Consider the following 13,211-nt stretch of genomic DNA (forward strand, 5'->3'; position numbering starts at 1 on the left):
ACTCAGCAGTAACTACATCAACGTCTCGACTCAACTCTCAGCTATCAACCCCCTGTGCATAGTTATTACTATTGGATTTTCCGGATACCCCTATTTGTACGTTTTCATTGGCGTATATTCCCCCTAAAAGCCAAAACCATCAGATACGGGCTCCAGCTGCCCATTGAGCCTCCACATTCGCCATGCCAGGCTTTGATTTCTCTAATTACAACCGGAATGCAGCTCTCCATGCAAAGGGCGTGCCTCTTCCAAAGGCTACGAGCACTGGTACTACTATTGTTGGTTGTATCTTTGACGGGGGTGTAGTGGTAAGCCCTTCCAGCTGATCAATGCACCGCTGTTTCGTAGCAGCACACATACTGATTCCTCAACACAGATTGCAGCTGATACACGAGCTACGAGCGGGCCAATCGTTGCTGACAAGGTATTTACATATTGAGCCCTTACGCAAAAGCCGTAAATGATGTCTTTATTTGCATGTTCATTACGTGCCAAATCTCGGACCAAAACCAGTCCAACCATGAGTTACCAACTGCTAATCGCAACAGAACTGCGAAAAACTTCACTACATCACACCAAAAATCTGGTGCGCTGGTGCAGGTACTGCTGCAGATACCGAATTCACGACCGCCCTCATCAGCTCCAATCTTGAACTTCATGCCCTATCCACCGGCCGGTCCCCCCGCGTTGTCACTTGCATGACCATGCTCAAACAACACCTATTCCGACACCAGGGCCACATTGGCGCGTATCTCGTCGTCGCCGGCGTCGACCCTACTGGCGTCGGTCTCTACACCGTCCACGCCCACGGCTCCACTGACAAATTACCTTACGTGACGATGGGCTCTGGTTCCCTCGCGGCCATGTCTGTATTCGAGACAATGTGGAAGCCATCTCTGAATCAAGATGACGCCGTAAAGTTGTGTTCGGAGGCGATTAAGGCGGGTATTTTTAACGACTTGGGCTCTGGAAGTAATGTGGATGTGTGTGTGGTTCATAAGGAGAAGCCGACGCAGTTACTGAGGAATTATATTAAGCCGAATGAAAGGGGCCAGAAGGAGAGGAGTTATCGGTTTGCGAGAGGGACGACAGCTTGGTTGGATGAGAAGATTATTACCAAGGCGGATATCGGGCGATATATTACCGTGCAGGAGCTTGGGAGTGAGGGGACTGTAGTTGCTGAGAAGATGGAAGTGGATTCTTAGTCGCTCCTCTCTGATTTATGGTTTTTAGTTTCCTTGTGGCCCCGGTTAGTTTCTTTTTATGTATTGGTTTTTAGATGAATAAGCTCAGTTTTATATTATCTTGAGGTCCTGGTGATAACAAGGCTCATGTGAGCAGTTTTATTCCCTATGGTACGTGCTTGATATGGGCCAATAGAAAATTCCCCATAAAGGGGAAGTTATGTCAACTATTACCTGTATAATATGATTGCTGGTGCCTTATTGAATCTGGTCATTAGTCTGCCCATATTGATCTGCTCCGGGAGCAGTATAGTCTTTGTTGGTTTGTGTTTATTGTCCGTGTTAGGGATGACTTAGGCAAATACAAATAGATACTCAAGCCTGAAGAAACTAATGTGAAACATGGGGGATTGTGCAGAGCCAGCCCAAGAATTTTGATTCTACACATTGTCAGACAGGATGAAGGAGCTTGCCGCATCCAACTAACTAAATTATCAAGCATCCTCAAACCATTTCCGCATCCAACAGTGCATTCGCAACAGACGCTCCCTCCGCTTCCCTGATCTTCTGCATAATAAACGCATATTTACGTTTTGGTACTGGTTTGCCGGCTTCACGGTACCTCGTAACACCAGCTTGGAAAAGCGCTCGCGCTAATATGGGCGATACAGGCCCATGGTGCTGGACGATGAATAAATATACCCATTGCGTCAGGCGCCAGGACGTTGTTGGTGTTACTGTCGTCGTGCAAGCAAACACGAGGGCGAGAATATGCAACATGCGCAAACATTCGCTAGGGTTGGGGTATAAAGAAGGATCTGGCGGTGGTGCGCGAGGTTCTGTTATCGCATATGTGGGTGCTGGTTCCTGCCAGCAGCGGGACAACGCGACTTTTAAAGGGGTGTGGCGGCGGAGGAGACGCAGGATGGCGCTGCGCGGGATCGCACCAGCTTCTGTGAATGTGATGATCTGATGGATAAAGGACGAGGAGGTGACATCCGTAGATTTTGCAAGCTGATCAAAAGTAGCATATATTGCTGCGCGGTTTCGGGTGTACATGGAGAAGTATGGGAGGATTTCTTTGATTGTCTTAGGACTGTGGGTGGGATTAAGGAGCGTCGCTTTTATCACTGGGTCAAGGCAATCCGGCCCACCAGCATGTCCGCTTTCTCTATTCCAACGAAACTGCTTTTGTGCTATTGAGAACTCTATGTCGGCAGCATTTGACAGAACAAGGTCTGTCGCAGATAAAACGCGCAGACGGGAGTCTTGGAAGTATATTCGGAGCCGGGTCAAAATATCAGTACCTCTGAATGGGCCTGAAGCTCGATCGAGGGAAGATAAAAGACGACGAAATACATTCCGTCTGCGGGAATCTAGTATTGCATAGCTGTCTGTGGTGTGTCCCAGGACAGCTAGGACCCACAACTTAAGCAAATTTCTAAGTCGATTTGGAATGTCCAAGCCATTTGTGTCCCAAATCGTCGACGAGGTCAAACTCGAAGCGGAATCAAAATTACTCCTCGAAGTGGCTGAGAATAGGACTAAATCATTATCAAGACGGGACAGTACCCAATACCAGATGCGCAACGATTGGGAACCCCACTTTGAATATACTGGTGAAAATACTAGTAGCTCGGTTATTTTTAAAATGTGTGCGACCGCGACCTCGGGAGGACATGAATTGAGGAGTGACCGAGTATAGAGGAGGGTGCCGTGCAGGGCATCATCGGGTATATCTATATTTGTTGATTCTGGCACAGACGCCGCCGTAAGGACAATACGGCGAAGAAGGACATCTCCTACCAAATTTAAACCGGTGGCCCCGAAACCGTCTAAGGCGTGGATAACATCAATACCGAGCTGTGATAGTCTACCATGTGGTGAGACTTTTAAAATCTCTTCGACCCATAATGTCATTGTTTCCCGGCCAAGGTCAGATGGTGTTAGAACAGAGGATGCCTTAAGTCCATCCCAAATAGCCTGATAGCAAGTAGCAACATCAGCCCAGTTGACTTTCCCAATGGTGCTCTTGCCGTGTTCCCGAGTTTTGGTTTTAATCAATGGTATAAGTTTGATAATTTTAGCAATCTCCTCCACAGGGACAAGACCAAGCATGATGGAACGCTTCAGGAAGCGAAAGTGGGCGTACAGCCGAGACTTCCTTTCTGTATGCATGGTGCAGTGTTCGACCAGGGTGACATAATTCTCTGCTGCAGGAACATTCAAAAAAGGGTCACTGAAAAAGCCATGCAAATCGTCAATATTCCATCTTTTGGATTGTCCGCTGCGATTTTGAACTAGCAGGATCTCGGAGAGCGCTACACGGCTGATAAGGGATCGTCCTTGCGGGTCAAGCCCTAATACGGCAATGTATTTTTTGAATTCATTGAGTGAAGATGACTTCCATGCTGATGAAGACAAGTGCATCCTGAGAAAAGCATAACTCGGACTAGAAGGAGGTGCGGTATTATCGAGAATCGTATCGAATTGTGAGTTTCGGGCATTGTCATCTTTCCAAGCCTGTGGAACTGGGTGCATGTCATTATGTAGATATGGGAAGGCCTCTGCACGGCAGGTTAGTCCTATATGCATGCAATTTCCATTTTTAATCATGTTGGCCATACCTAACGCCTGTGGAGACCATGGATGCACTCCAACTGGATGTACGTCCGAATTTTGTTGTGCTGGCTTCCCAAACAGAATTGCGGCCTCCATTGACGGTGGGTGAGATCTCATGAGGGCCAAAGCGGTATGCCTTCGCTTTGAGAGCCGTTTCTGGGCCTCCAGAGGCCCTGGGACAGAGCTGCTACATCGTTTATGGATTCTTGTGAATCGGAAGAAGCCTTCATAAACGAGCTCATCACTAATCCAAACGTAGTCGGGCCTGGCCGTACCATGCTGCTGAAGAGCCCGATAGAGCCTATGCCTACACCGAGACATGCGATTGCACGATGTGAACCGTCATATAAGCAATTGGCTTGCGACAAGGCCAATTGGCTCTTCCGTGGATGGCGGGAAGTGAGGTTCGATGTTGCCAATGGAGTGCAAGATGATTTCAGATCACGAGCTTGGCATGCTGACTCAGCCGCATGTAAGCTAACACGGCATGCTTTGTAGGTGGATACTACGGCTACCCTAGATCACGTGCTCCCAATCTTTGTTAGTGGTACTACGGCTACCCTATCACGTGCCCCCCAACATATTGTGTTGCTCTCGCGTAGTTAGTTTTAGTAATGACAACAACGTTATCCTCCCACAGGTTATGGCCCTTAGAAGCAACAGAACCGCTGAAATAACGTGCTAACAACGTCTCCACGCATCGTTAAAAGCGTGCCTAGACGATTTAAACCCCATGGTTAATTTGAGATCGGGTGGAACGCCTGATTTGACGAAAGAATACGTGACAACGCGTAGAAGAAGAAATCCCCAAACGCCAGAGGCACAACAAGGATCGAACGCAGGTTTACCAACGCCTGCAAACCATCCAAGGTGAATGGCCCCGGGGCATTTGAACCTGACGACACAATCGAAGACGAAATCGAACGAGTCGAATATCGAATACGAAGACCCGGTTAACGACAACGAAATGTCAGATAACGCGGGTGGCCCTAGTAGCCATGATGTGAGCGAAGAAACTCGCATGAGACTGGAGATCGCGAGACTCCAACATGAAGTCCAACAAATGAGAACTGGTAGGGGTCAGGCCTCTACAAGTGATGAGAACATCAGTGCAGATCTAGCAAACTATCTGCAGAGGAAAGGCAGAACGTCTGCTATCGTGAAAATCCTTAATGAGTTCCGTGATCAAGTGAGACCCATAAGGAAGCCAGTTGTACTGACCGGATCTGGGAACTACCCCATGTGGAAAGAAGAGATCCTCCTCGCAGCGAGGCAATCTGAAACCGATGACATCCTTGATGAGAAGCAAATAGGCCCTGATGATAATGCCAGCACTGATATGCAGCGATTTTGGAAAGAACGCAACATGTGGCTATACAACTACATGTGGTCATCAGTTGCCCCACAGGCAAAATCTCATTTTACTATACCCAAGGATTGCGAATTATCTGCGTATTCTCTATGGTCTATCATAGAGGACAATTTCGCTGAAAGGCCTGCTGTCCTAAGGACAAGGTTATACAAGGAGATGACAAGCATGACAGCCAAGTCAAAAGGCTCTGATCGCGCGTTTATCGAACGCTTGATCGCCATAAGGACTGACTATATCCGCCTAGGATATAGGGTCGAAGATTTCATGTTTTTTGACTGCTTACTTACTGGGGTAAGCAAAGGGTGGGCCTCGTTCATTAAGAACCGTATGGACCAAATTGAGAAAGATAACGCCCAACCCTTAGAGAGTGATTTCATGGCCCTTTGCCGCGATATCCTCTTGCGGCTTCCGACAACTGATGAATCCAATGCTGACACGTCTAGGAACCCTACCAACAACGCGCAGGACTCCAAATCCGACAAGAAGGATAAGAAGGGCAAGGATAAGGATAAGGAGAAGGAGAAGGACCCCAAATCTGACAAGAAGGGCAGTGAGACACGGACCTGCTTCCATTGCCAGAAGACCGGTCATATCCAGAACGATTGCTGGAAGAAATACCCAGAGAAGCGTCCGTCCAATCCCAACAACGCCAATAAGGATAAGGACAAGGGTGATACCAATGCTGGCACTGCTCCTGTCCATAACGTCGTGGAACAAGTATTCTGTATGACGGACAAGGCCTACATGAGCAGCGAAAGACCCACGAGAGATACCTGGATTCTAGACTCGGGTGCGGGTGCCCACGCAACACCTCATAAAGATCTTGTCGTGGCAAAGCCCCAAAAATATACTGTCAAGTTGGAAATGGCAGATGGAACGATAGTGCCTGCCGCAGCGATAGGCGACACGAAGATCACCGTTGAAGGGGCGGACATGCTACTAACTGGCGTCCGCTACGTCCCGAAATTAGAAGTGAACCTCATGAGCATGGGTAAGCTCGTACGCCAGGGCTTTACCTTCAAGCAGTTGGCATATGGAAGCAACCACGCCGTGCTCTTTATGTCCCCAGATAGAACGTTCTCCTTCACGGCGAAGTTGAACGACAATGATATCTACGAGGTGGAGAAGCCGCCTACCTTCAAGGATCTAATTCGATTCGCCCTGTCCAACGGCAAATTTGAACCTGTCAACGCGATGGCGGACGACAGGACTACTGACGCGATACTGGCGCTGCCCAACAACGACATAAAGGTTATAGAACTAACAATGACACAGTGGCACCAAAAATTAGGGCATCTAAATCCCGCGGATATCGCTAGAATGGCAGCAGATCCACGCCTAGGAATGAGAATCATCGGCCAACGAGCTTTACCGTTTTGCAAAGTCTGTGTCCAAGCAAAGATGACACGTCCAACCTTTGCGCCCATGACGCGAGCTACCAAGCCGGCGATGAGACTCTTCATCGACCTAGCAGGGGGTGGAAAAACGCTTTTTGACGGGAACGACCTACCCACTAGGGGGGGTGCTAGCTACTGGCTAGGGATAACAGATGACGCTACGAGATACCGATGGGCAATCTTGATGATGTCGAAGGGTGAGTCTACCGCGAGATTAATGAACTTCATCACAGGCATTGAGGCAACTACGCAACGCCGTGTAGGCACCCTACACTGGGATGGTGGCAGCGAGTTTAAAGGCCAAGATCTGAAGGCCTACTGCCAGAGCAGAGGAATTGCGTATGAAACGACTACGCCTGATACGCCGCAATCGAACGGCCCTGCTGAACGCGCCAACAGGATTGTTGCAGAAAAGACAAGAAGCCTTCTATTTGATAGCGGACTAGCTAAGGAATTGTGGGGTGAGGCGATGCAAGCCGCGATCATGATGATCAACACGTCCCCAACGTCAACTAAGATATACGGATGCAAGCAAGTAGTTCCGCTTACGCCATTTGAGGCATGGACTGGGGTGCAACCTACTGCCCATTGGATACGCAGGTGGGGGTGCAAGGTCTACAAGAAGAACCTAAAGGTTACCAATAAGCTCGCGGATAGGACTGACGGCAAGGAATGGCAGCTAGTTGGCTACCAAGGACTGCACCAATATCGTATCTGGGACCCAATTGGCCGTCGCCTTGAAATCGCGCGAGATGTCGTATTCGACGAAGGACTAGACAAGGGTGAAACCACGCCTGCGAACGTGGTGAGGCAATCGAGCGAATTACCAGAAGAATTGGACGTACTAGATGCTGCTGATGGGTGGCAACACTGCCTCCTGCGACACCTAGCAAAGGTGAAACCTGACGTTTTGAAGATGATTGCCAATGGGGATCTTGAAGGTGCGATAGATCCAACATACCTTCTAGATAATGAGACAGAACTTGTCGAGAATGATGAACCAGAAGACCCTGCCAATGAGGACGATCCTGTCCTGAGCACCCTAACTGACCGCCCAACTACCGTGGCGGAAGCCAAAAGGAGCCCTGATTGGGACTACTGGTATGAGGCGATGAAGAAAGAGGTCAGCATGTTTGAGAACAAGCAGACATATATTGTCGTTGAGAAGACCCCGGGCATGGATATCTTAACTGGTAAATGGGTGTTTGATCGCAAGTTGAACAATAAGGGAGAAACAATCCGGTTTAGAGCTCGCTGGGTGGTTAGGGGATTCCTCCAACAACAAGGAGTCCACTATACAAAGTCGTACGCCGCGGTGGTATCAGGACCCACGTCACGGAGCTTATTCGCAATCTCAACGGCAAAGGGGTGGAAGGCAAAGGCGATCGACTACGTCTCCGCGTTTTTGAACGGCATACTACCGCAGCACGAGATGGTATATATGCAACTGCCTACAGGGATTAAGCACGGCAGGGGGGGCCTGGTTGGCCTGCTCCGCCAGAGCCTTTACGGGATGAAGCAAGCAGCGAGGGTGTGGTATTTCCTTGCGACGGAACACCTCACCACTCTAGGATTCAAAATCTCGCCGTACGATGGCGGATTCTTATATCACCCTATTCGCAAGATCTACCTGACATTGCACGTCGATGACTGTCGGGTAACGGGACCCCAAGAGCAGCAATTAGACTGGATATTGGCAGAGATTGCTAAAAGGTTTGAGACAAAGGATGTCGAAGAGAACAAGCCCTACCTTGGAATGGAAGTCAAACGTCAAATGAACGGCGACCTAGCGGTTACCCAGAACCGTTATATCGATGAGATCCTTGAGGATTTTGGAATGGACAAGGTCAACCCGGCCAGCACGCCGATGGCGGCCGGCATACGCCTAGAATTCTCACCAGATGAAGATAGCGGGTTAGATGACGATTTTACTGCTACTAGATATCGTCAAGGCTTAGGATCGCTGCAGTATTTGGTGTCAAGCAGCAGACCAGATCTGGCATTCGCGGTCAACTACCTCTCACGTTTCAACTCGCGTCCGCACAAGGAATGCTGGGCAGCATTAAAACACGTCCTACGCTACGTCAAGAAAACGAAGGATCACGGAATCCTATACAAGAAGGAGATGATTGGGGGACTCAGTCCTGTCGCGTACAGCGACTCAGATTGGGCAGGGGCAGACCCCCAATACAAGTCAACTACAGGTTACATTATCCTGCTAAACGGATCACCAATCTCGTGGCGGTCGCAACGGCAGACCTCAGTTGCAAAATCAACCACTGAGGCGGAGTATATCGCGGCAAGTGAGGCAGCGTGCGAAGTGATCTGGCTGAATGACATGTTATTTGATGCTGGATTAGTAGAAGGGAAAGCGAAGGTATGCTCGCACCTGCGAGTTGACAACAAGGGCGCGATAGATCTAGCAAAAGGGGAGTCCTTGACAAGGAGGTCACGTCACATCGAGATCAGATACCATATCCTTCGCGATCTGGTTGAAAAAGGCGAAATCATGATGGAACACGTTGGTTCTACGGCCAATATAGCTGACGGCCTCACCAAGCCACTGGCAAGGCCTGCCTTCGAAGAATTTGTTAAGAGGATTGGCTTAATGGAAATTGGCAAGAAGGGGTGAAGGTAATGATGATACGGGAGTTTACAGATTTTGCTTGTGTTATCCTGTTTTTTACGGTTATTGCCATACGGGAGCCTATTCCCAAAGAGGAAATCAGGGTCTGATTCTTGTAATTAATTATTATTGCGTTTTTAGAAGAATTGAGCAAGGGGGGGGCCCCCGGGCGGCAGAGCTTTGGCGGCGCCGTAGCACGGGGGGGTGTTAGTGGTACTACGACTACCCTATCACGTGCCCCCCAACATATTGTGTTGCTCTCGCGTAGTTAGTTTTAGTAATGACAACAACGTTATCCTCCCACAATCTTATTTAGTTGTTGCTCGGCTAGTTAGTTTTAATACATAACAACGTTCATTCTATGAGGTTATGAGTGCCCTCTACGCAACGAAAAGCTGCAAAATAACGTGCTAATTACGTCTCCACGCTTCGTTAACGCGTGCCTAGACGCTCTTATGATAATTTAATCCATGGTTAATCTCAGATCGGGTTCAGCGCCTGATTTGACGCAGGAGTACGTTCCTCCAAGAAGAAGGCGAGGTGATCAACAAACTCCTGAGAACGAAACGCCAGAGCCCAGAGGACCCTTGCCAACGCCGGTGACGAACCGCAAGGCGACCCCTGGTGCCTTCGAACCAGACGACACGATCGACAAATCGAACGAGCAAAACGAATCGAACGAATCGAACGAATCGAACGAAGAATTTGAGGATCCGATTGAAGGCATCAACGAGATGTCAGGCAATACGGGTGGCCAGAGCGCTGGCTCTGGCTCTGCGAGTGAGGAGACTCGTATGAGATTAGAAATAGCTCGGCTTCAGCATGAGGTCGAACGAATGAAAGCAGGCAGGGGTGAATCCTCTGTCAGTAATGAAGAGCTCAGTGCAGATTTGGCGAATTATTTTCAACGGAAAGGTAGGACGTCTGCAATAGTAAAGATCCTTGGTGAATTCAGGGATCAGGTAAGGCCTATCAAGAAGCCTATTGTACTCACTGGCTCCGCGAATTACTCAATGTGGAAAGAAGAGATCCTCCTCGCAGCGAGGCAATCTGAAACGGATGACATTCTTAATGACAAGCAAATTAGTCCTGACGAGGATGCCAGCAAGGATATGCAACGTTTTTGGTCAGAACGGAATATCTGGCTATACAACTACATGTGGTCTGCGATCGCCCCGCAGGCCAAATCTAACTTTATTATACCCAAGGAGTTCCAACTATCTGCTTATTCTCTATGGTCTGTCATAGAAGATAATTTCACTGAGAGGCCTGCTGTTCGCAGGACTCGCCTGTTCCAAGAATTGATTGAGATGACGTCGAAATCAAAGGGTTCTGATCGCGCGTTTATCGAACGTTTGATCGCAATTAGGACTGATTATATCCGCTTAGGATATAATGTTGAAGATTGCATGTTTTTCGACAGACTCCTTACGGGGGTTAGCAAAGGTTGGTCCTCTTTTATAAAGAACCGAATGGACGCAATAGAGAAAGATGAGAACGCCAGAACGCTCGAAGACGATTTCATGGGATTATGTCGAGATATTCTCCTACGATTGCCAGCTGCTGGTGAACCTCCTACCTTGGATGGGAAGACCCCTACGAATAACGCCCAAGATTCCAATAAGAAGGATAAAAAGGATAAGGAGAAGGAGAAGGTCTCTGAGGACAAGGACAAGAATTCTGCCAAGCCGGAGAAGAAAGGTAATAACGCTGCCAAAACGTGTTATCATTGCCAAAAGGTTGGCCACATTCAAACAGATTGCTGGTCGAAATTTCCCGAAAAACGCCCTACTAGCCGCGGCGGAGGTAAGGATAAAGATAAGGATGGTACAGGCCCTGCGCCGGTTCATAATGTCGTTGAGCAAGTATTCCATACGACAGAGAAGGCTTATTCTACTGGCCAAACTGGCAAAGATACCTGGGTTCTGGACTCCGGATCAGGAGCTCACGCTATGCCTTGCAAAGATCTCATATCGATAGTGCCGCAGAAGGTTAATGTCATATTGGAGATGGCCGACGGATCGACGGCTCCTGCAACGGCTATAGGGAAGGTGGATATACCAGTAGAAGGAGCGAATCTGCCGCTGCAGGACGTCCGCTACGTCCCCAAATTGGAGGTTAATCTTATGAGTTTTGGAAAGCTCGTACGCCAGGGCTATACTTATAAGCAACTAACCTACGGGAACACTCATTCGATCTTGCTAACCTCTCCTGACAAGATGTTCAGTTTCACTGCCAATTTGAGTGATAAGGACATCTACGTTCTTGAAAAACCACCAACGGTTAGGGATCTGATTCGATTCGCGATGCCTAATGGCGAATTTGAACCTGCGAATATCCTACGGCCCGCAGAGGGAAAAGAGGATCCCCTGCTGGCATTGCCCAAGAAGGACGTCAAAATTATTGAACACACAATGTTGCAATGGCACCAAAAGCTTGGCCATCTCAACCCCGCGGATATCGCTAAATTAGCGGCAGATCCACGCCTAGGAATGAGGATCAAGGGTGGCAGAGCTTTGCCATTCTGCAAGACCTGTGTACAGGCAAAAATGGCACGTCCAACATTCGCACCGATGACGAGGACTGTCAAACCCGCGATGAGATTCTTCGTGGACCTTGCGGGTGGCGGCCGTACGCTATATGATGAAGCCAACCTCCCTACTCAGGGGGGAGCTAATTATTGGATGGGCATTACGGATGACGCCACACGCTACAGGTGGATTATCCTTATGATGTCAAAGGGTGAGGCCACTGCGCGCTTGATGATCTTTATCGACGGAATTGAAGCAACTACTCAACGTCGGATTGGAACCTTACACTGGGATGGCGGAGGCGAATTTAGGAGGCCGAATATATTGCTGCTAGCGAGGCTGCGTGCGAATTGGTCTGGCTCAATGACATGCTGTATGACGCCGGATTACTGGAAGGAAAGGGAAAGATCTGCTCAAATCTGCAGGTTGACAATAAGGGTGCCATCGATCTTGCGAAGGGGGAGTCCCTAACCAGACGATCAAGGCATATAGAGATCCGCTACCATATCCTTCGAGAACTTGTTGAAAAGGATGAGATAGAGCTCCTCCACGTTGGTTCTACTGCCAATAAAGCAGACGGATTTACGAAGCCTTTGGCGAAGCCCGCATTCGTTGATTTCGTTGAGAAGTTAGGATTGGCGGAGATTAATTGATTTTTTTTTTGCGGCCCAGGATGGGTGTAAGGGGAATACGGGGGTGGATGGTCATTTGCGTGTTTCTTTTGATTTTTTACGGTTATGACCCGTACGGGCACCTTCCCTAATCGGGTAATCAGGGTCCGAATCGTGTAATTAATTATTATTGCGGATTTGGATGATTTGGCCGGGCAGGCGTGGATCGGGTGTTTTGAACTCGGCGGCGCCGTAGCATGGGGGGGTGTAGGTGGATACTACGGCTACCCTAGATCACGTGCTCCCAATCTTATTTAGTTGTTGCTCGGCTAGTTAGTTTTAATACATACTGTAGCTAGTGATCATTATCTCAGCATGCTCAGCCTCTTTTCTCGATATTTTCAGATTAGCGCGATCAACTAAACTTCTTTAGACTTCTGCCAAGTCCTGCTAACTTCTGGACCAATCAATTACTCCACACGTGCTCACAACATAATATCTCATAGAGAGTCTGAGAAGAAACGGTTCCATCGTCTGTGGAAAATCAAACCTGCTCATACAAAATATTCAGTTGACTTCGGAATCATACATCTACTTTAAATATCTACCTGATCATCATCAAATTGATATTTTTTGAATCCTTAGCCATCTCACTATCATCTCTGCTATTTTGCAACTTGCTACCTCTTCTCATCATGCCACAACCATTGACCAAAGACACCGTGTCTTTTGAATCTCAAGACACCCAACATCAGGCGCGGTTCAACCAATATCCTTCATCACTTGAAGATGAATCCTCTCAACAACCACTACACTCTCTCAATGATCTAGATGATGGATATGAGACATCAGATAGTGATTTAACAGA

At 48.4% G+C, this 13,211-nt stretch overlaps 4 protein-coding genes across 4 annotated transcripts; 3 read left to right on the forward strand and 1 right to left on the reverse strand.

Moving 5' to 3' along the window:
• Nucleotides 1-182: 182 nt before the first annotated feature.
• On the forward strand, nucleotides 183-1,205 carry HCAG_03737 (proteasome component Pup1; the record flags this gene model as incomplete). The annotated part of the gene is made up of 3 exons (XM_001541589.1): nucleotides 183-308; nucleotides 377-424; nucleotides 549-1,205. The coding sequence occupies 3 exons, from the start codon at nucleotides 183-185 to the stop codon at nucleotides 1,203-1,205; spliced, it is 831 nt and encodes a 276-aa protein (XP_001541639.1).
• A 483-nt stretch (nucleotides 1,206-1,688) lies between these two features.
• On the reverse strand, nucleotides 1,689-3,302 carry HCAG_03738 (predicted protein; the record flags this gene model as incomplete). The annotated part of the gene is made up of 1 exon (XM_001541590.1): nucleotides 1,689-3,302. The coding sequence occupies one exon, from the start codon at nucleotides 3,300-3,302 to the stop codon at nucleotides 1,689-1,691; it is 1,614 nt and encodes a 537-aa protein (XP_001541640.1).
• Nucleotides 3,303-3,798: 496 nt separating this feature from the next.
• On the forward strand, nucleotides 3,799-9,207 carry HCAG_03739 (conserved hypothetical protein; the record flags this gene model as incomplete). Its single annotated transcript, XM_001541591.1, has 5 exons — nucleotides 3,799-3,850; nucleotides 4,066-4,278; nucleotides 4,305-4,346; nucleotides 4,526-4,587; nucleotides 4,720-9,207. The coding sequence occupies 5 exons, from the start codon at nucleotides 3,799-3,801 to the stop codon at nucleotides 9,205-9,207; spliced, it is 4,857 nt and encodes a 1,618-aa protein (XP_001541641.1).
• A 464-nt stretch (nucleotides 9,208-9,671) lies between these two features.
• HCAG_03740 (predicted protein) lies at nucleotides 9,672-12,385 on the forward strand (the record flags this gene model as incomplete). Its single annotated transcript, XM_001541592.1, has 4 exons — nucleotides 9,672-10,647; nucleotides 10,687-11,345; nucleotides 11,421-11,943; nucleotides 12,129-12,385. The coding sequence occupies 4 exons, from the start codon at nucleotides 9,672-9,674 to the stop codon at nucleotides 12,383-12,385; spliced, it is 2,415 nt and encodes an 804-aa protein (XP_001541642.1).
• Nucleotides 12,386-13,211: the final 826 nt, after the last annotated feature.

This window comes from Histoplasma capsulatum, genomic scaffold, assembly GCF_000149585.1.
Source record: "Histoplasma capsulatum NAm1 scaffold_3 genomic scaffold, whole genome shotgun sequence".
NCBI classification, from domain to species: Eukaryota; Fungi; Ascomycota; class Eurotiomycetes; order Onygenales; family Ajellomycetaceae; genus Histoplasma; species Histoplasma mississippiense.